The sequence below is a fragment of the Rhipicephalus microplus genome, chromosome 6 (genome assembly GCF_043290135.1).
Source record: "Rhipicephalus microplus isolate Deutch F79 chromosome 6, USDA_Rmic, whole genome shotgun sequence".
NCBI lineage: Eukaryota > Metazoa > Arthropoda > Arachnida > Ixodida > Ixodidae > Rhipicephalus > Rhipicephalus microplus.
Window position 1 is genome coordinate 201,102,559 of NC_134705.1, and position 6,000 is coordinate 201,108,558.

The 6,000-nt window shown below is 45.8% G+C and overlaps 1 protein-coding gene across 2 annotated transcripts in view; it reads right to left on the reverse strand.

Moving 5' to 3' along the window:
• The window catches only part of LOC119166906 (proteasome activator complex subunit 4-like), an 81,544-nt gene extending 78,886 nt beyond the window's left edge, over window positions 1–2,658 (reverse strand). For both annotated transcript variants that reach the window (XM_075867583.1, XM_037418295.2), the window contains exon 1: window positions 2,381–2,658. In XM_075867583.1, coding sequence (XP_075723698.1) covers window positions 2,381–2,577 — 197 coding nt within the window. In that variant the 5' untranslated portion in view covers window positions 2,578–2,658. The remainder of the gene's footprint in view (window positions 1–2,380) is intronic.
• Window positions 2,659–6,000: the final 3,342 nt, after the last annotated feature.

Sequence of the window (6,000 nt, forward strand, 5' to 3'; positions counted from 1 at the left end):
AGAAAACTTGACAGCACTTGCAAGTGGTAGTTTTGCAAATGCAGAGAACTTCTACTCTGCTGAACATGGGCATTCGGTTTACAGCTTTCATACGCATAGGGCTGCTATGCTTGAGAAAGATGCATGACATAATATCATAGAACAGTGGCATGTAACCAGTGATTTAGGTCGGTGCAGAAATGTTCACTGAAGAACAGAAGGTTCTGTACTCAATCATGCTTGTGCTCAAGCTCCCTCATATTTTCACTAATACTAAGCACATTCACAATGACATTTCAGACTTGTCATAGTTTTCTGCTGAATTTTTGGGATATTGAGCTTAAATCCTCAGTTTGTTGATAAATAATTGTTCCCAGTGAAAACCAACCGACATACTCCTGTAGGAAACACTGCCCTGGCTTGCACTGATCCTACCCACAGTATTTCAGGATTGTCAACATATTACTCCAGATAAAACAGCAGGAAATTGTTTGCAACAGTTTCCAAGAGACTTGCAAACTATAGTTATCTCATCTCGTGACATTTACTGAAGACAAGTGACAATAATATTTATATGCATTTGTGAATTATTTCTGCAAATATTTGAAAGCAATATAAGTGAAATCAGCACAAAGTTTTTACTGCTTCAAGCCATGCAAATAGATACGCACTGCTGCTCTCTATAAGAATAAAAGGGCCTATCTGCAATAAATACCTGCAGCATTTGACAATTATGGCCAAAGAATGAGGTAGTTGTAAAACTCATTTGAAGATAATTTTTAAGAATTCACTTCAGAGCGATGAATCACTATCCGTAAGAGTATGGCTTCCTGGAGATATTAGCATAAAAAAAACCTGAAGCACAAGATACGAAGGAGACAAGACAGACCATATGCCACCTATATTGTACTTCGTGTTTCTGCTGCACCTTTCAATCTGCATTTTTACCAAGAAAAGTGTATGAGCTCATACCCTATGGTACTTTATATCAGCTTCTTTTTCAGCACTTAAGTACAGTTATTAAGCCAGACTATTTCTCGCTTAAACTTTTCTCAACCTGGTGCCTTCCAGGACTGATTTTGTTAAGCTTACTTGAAATACCTCAGCCAATGAAAAAAACTACTGCTTGGTTGACAAGTGCTACAAAATGCAGCAAACGAAATGACTGATGAAAGTTGCACCTGAAATGATGTATTCCATTCCTGGCCATGATGCTCACTATAAATAACTTGTAATTTATGAATTATCTGGCACCACAAACTACAATGTGGACCGGTACATGACCTAGTTTGCAGCATTGTTCTGTCCACGCACACCCACATGTGTACAAGAGGTGGTAGGTCTCCCTAAAGTCGCACAAAACTACCAGTTTATGGTGTTTGCGTACTTAATGCACAGCACTGCACTTGCTTTATTTCGAGCAATGGCTGAATGCACCGGTGAGTGAAATTTTCCAGGCTGGAAAGGATGAGGCAAGATCAGTGCACGCAACTGAAATCACAGACGGTAAGCTTTGCCACAGTGCTGGAATGATTGAGCAGATAGAAAATTTTGTGATACGCCAACCTGCTAGTCCAGATGCTCTAGCGAAGAATGGTCTAGCTGAGAAACTGAACGTGCAAAACCGTTCGTGCAGCGGGGGACGAAATCGGAGGCGTAAGGTTGGCGCTTTGAAACCGGAAGTCTCAGGGTATGTGTGCGCCCAGCTCACTTCGGTGCCGAGCGCAGTTTCGTTAAGCGCGCGAAGAACCAGCGGCAACTGGCATCGCGTGGTCGCGAACGCCAGCCTGAAGTTTCGAAAGTACGCTCACCTAAGGTCAGCAAACAGCTAAAAAAAGCGCGGCGTGGCACATCACGAGAATATATATATATATATATATATATATATATATATATATATATATATATATATATATATATATATATATATATATATATATATATATATATATATACGTCGTTTTTGACGCCATTTGGCAGGTTTCTTAAGCAGGTCCTAAGCGTAACCTCTAGTGCTGCTACAGCACGCCGAGCCGCGCACTGCTGTGACAAACGCAAAGTACCTCTCACTTCATCCAGGAAATTGCGAACTATACGATGAGGAAGAAACAGCTGGGCGCGTTCAGGTTAGCATTTCGCGGCGTATACCTCATTATTTAAAACAGCCTGTCTTCAAGAAATGTGTGGTAACAGGATTGACCAAGGAATATGTCCCTATCCGCTTGTTATAAGGAGAGACAGATGTTGTACCGTAATGCGAAGGACGCTCGATATAGCGACACAGCGTGACGTTCGACATCCCACCCCCAAAGCATTTCCTACGATCTACCGTTGTACACGAAATCAGTATACACTGTGGAAGAAAAAAAAATCAGGTGATGAAACCCCAAAATCTACGCACTTATTCAGGTGTCCGGTCCAAGATGCTGTGACTGGTTTCACCTCGCGCAGCATCACTGAGCGCGCTATGTTGGTCTTGATTTCGGCGAGAAGCCTGGAAGCTTCATCGTCGATCTGGTCGCTGTAAGGCAGCAGTCGGTTGTAGATGAGCCGCTTCTGAAGTCCGCCATCCGGACCCTCCACCGGTCCGTCTTCCATGATCAGCTGGCGTCTAGTGGTTGCCGAAACGCAGCTGCTGCTCGCACCTCTCCCCGTTCGTCATCGTCACCGTGACTTCACAAGTCAAACGAGGCCAAAACTAAATCCCAAGACACATCCAAAGTCGCACATGGTGGTTGCGCATTTGTTGTTCGCTTCTAAAGTTAGATTGTAGTAAACTCAAAAAGATTCATAAAATATTACAATGCCTAAAATGAAAAAACTACTCATAATTTTAGATTTAAGTAATTATTAGGTTTGTGCAACCGACTTGTAGCTTTAGAAGCTTTAAACTTGAGTGATTTTGAGACTCGAGACGAGCAGAAAATCGTCTGCTAAAGTTATCAGTAAACAAGGAGAACTTGTCAGTAGTGCAGTAACTATAGCTCGACCTTAAGCAATCACCGTACGTCATATTCGGGAATCAATAAAGTTTATCTCGCAGGTTTCTGACTGTGATCGAGTTGCTGTTATCGTTGCAGATGTTATTAAGCAGCAACGATTGTATATATGTTGCGGCTTGCACGGCACAAGTACATAACATAATAGGGTTAGCATAGCCACCAACCCATTAGGGTGTCCTCCGTAACCCAATTCTAGCTGATAACGACACTTATAGGGTAGATCGCACATCACTCCTTTCATGATGCGCCACATTGATGGTCGAACCCCGTCCCCTCTCCAGGGAAGGGGAATCCAGCGCATTCCTATGAGTGTGTCCGTGTCGGCTGGAGCTTGGCCAAGCCTGGCACCAGCCGAAAAGGGTTTTTTTTTTTTTTTCGATGACGACTTGGTTTTAAAGCACACCGTGCTGCTGCGCCGCACCGTAAAGTAATTTATGGCAAGGGAAGATGAAAAGCCTTTGAGATTAGTAGTTGTAGTTGCCCCGTTGGTCGTGTGCGTACAGAGGAAACTCGTCGACTGCTGCCGTCAGTTTCTCTTAACGCGCTCGCGAATTTTTTAGATGCGGAGCATCTAATACTCGAGGCTTGTAGTGCGGCGCCGTCCGCAAGCTTCCTCCTCCTTCTTCCACCATCTGTGCATCCCTTCCTCCTCTACACACCGCGCGCGCTTCACTCCTCCACCATCTGTGCACCCTTCCTCCTCTACACACCGCGTGCGCTTCTCCTCTTCACGAACATTCGCTAGCTGTATAATGTAGCGCGCATGCGCCGTCACGCTTCGAGAACATCGGCAGCTGACGCGCGCGCATGCGCCGTCGCGCTTCGAGAACATCGGCAGCTGACGCGCGCGCATGCGCCGTTGCGCTTCTCCCCCTTCTCGAACATTCGACAGCTGACAGTGCATGCGCCGTCGCGCTGTATATATACTCAAGGTCGGTGCTCGCTCGCTCAGTTGCCGCTCGTCGGTTGGTTTGTACGGCGCGTCGACGTCCGAGGTCGCAATGATCGACGTCCCTTCGGCCAGCGCCGGCCAAAGTGTAGTAATTTGTTGTTAACGCGGTCTGGGCCTGAAGCCAATGTGGTACGGAGTGTTGCGAGGGCGTGCCAACTTCCTCTTCCGTTATCGGCGCATCTATAGACTCATTAGATTTCCCTGTGTAAGATGGTGTAGAATCCTTACGCAATTGAGGTAAATTCAACGTGCGGAGGTTACGTGTCGTACGTGTTCACTCATTTAACACCCCTCCTACAACCACGTTAACCAATTTAGCCAGCGACCCAAGTAAGTCGCAATTTAACACCCCATTTCACAACCACGTTAACCAATTTAGCCATCGACCCAAGTAAGTCGCACTTTAACACCCCGTTAACCAATTATATGCTCCGCATCCTCCTCAGTGTTCCCCCGAGGGAAGCTGCGGGCAATTTTTTTCGTGTTCATGGCAGATTCAGTGTTTGCGGTATCCTAATGCACTGTAGTTCTTGCAGAACGGTTGGAATTGCGGGCTTATTCATACAGCTAGGATACGTAAGCGCGATCAGGAATCATTCATAGCGGCATTTCTGCACTTTGCGTCCCTTTGAGGAATAAAACGCCTAAACAATTCAAGCAATATTCGTCATTGTTATATTTCTTTCTGCTGAAATCTTCGCGACTACTCTCTTGAATGATGCAGGTGATGAGCGGTATGCTTCCGCACCTATTTATGCGTTTCGTCGAGTAACTTGATAGCTAGACAGGCGTGCATACGCAAAGTGCATTGTTATGCCTTCTGCATTTAAAGTGGTAAAGATGATCCGGGTTCTGCGATAGGAATTCGTGTCGATAATCGAAGAAGCTTTATTTATTGCAGCAATGCATCCAAATGTGTTGAATTGTTTAAATCTCGCAAATAGTTCTGGTTCCATTATGTTATGTGAATATTACTAAGAAACTACAAAATGTTTCGCCATGCCCATTTAAAATTTGCGCGCCAGGCACGCTTATCCATTGTAGCGTTCTCGGGTGGCGTTATTGCCGGTGGGACCACCACTGTCATTTGCTTTATCGATTAACTTTACGTATATTAACTCTATGGTTTACTGCGAAGACGAGACACTACCCTATTCTAGTGCAGCTACATGATAGCGCGATTTCACACTACCAACACATCCCACTTTAAGCGTGTCGTGGGGGATTTGTGGGCAACGTTTTTAGTACATAACACTTATATACTAGATTCTAGATACACTCAGTTTGCAAAGAGCGCGGTCATGAGTTTCGGCGCATCGTGTGCAGCCCGACTGAAAAAACGGCCTCGGCTCTATGCTGGTCCAACATGCATGGCCGACCTAGCCGTTCATGGCCCGAGCTTGCTCAACAAGGGGGGCCGAGGGCGATTTTGGTTAATGACCTAGCTCACAAAGGCCGACCGTTGACTGCAAACACAGGCCCAAGGCCGTAGGCGAACCTTGTAGATGGCAAGTGGTGCACAGAATAATGTTGGGCATTCTAGTGACAGCGGACGCTGAGCTCCCATACAAAAAATTCTCACTGACCGAGAAATAATGCGCACGGTGCATGCCACAGATATCATATAATGTCGGCTCATGATTAGCCCATAGTAACTGGCCAACGTAGTATGCCGCAAAGCATGGCCCAACAATTCGGACCACGTTTGGTCGCCCGAACATTGCGTGCCGACAATTTTGGGGAAGGGGTTTTAAGTTTGGGGTATGAAGAAAGAAATGCTCCCCGCAACTGTCTCTCCCAGGGGAGGACACCCCAGCAGTAGTGCACAGGGAGAAGGAAAAATGAAGTGAATGGGAGAGAGAGAGAGAAAGAGGAGAGGGAGGTTAAAAAAAGGACAGAAAAGAAGATAGATATGTGGGGTTTAACGTCCCGTGATTATGAGAGACGCCGTAGTGGAGGGCTCCGGAAATTTCGACCACCTGGGGTTCTTTAACGTGCACCAAAATCTGAGCACACGGGCCTACAACATTTCCGCCTCCATGGGAAATGCAGCCGCCGCAGCCCGGA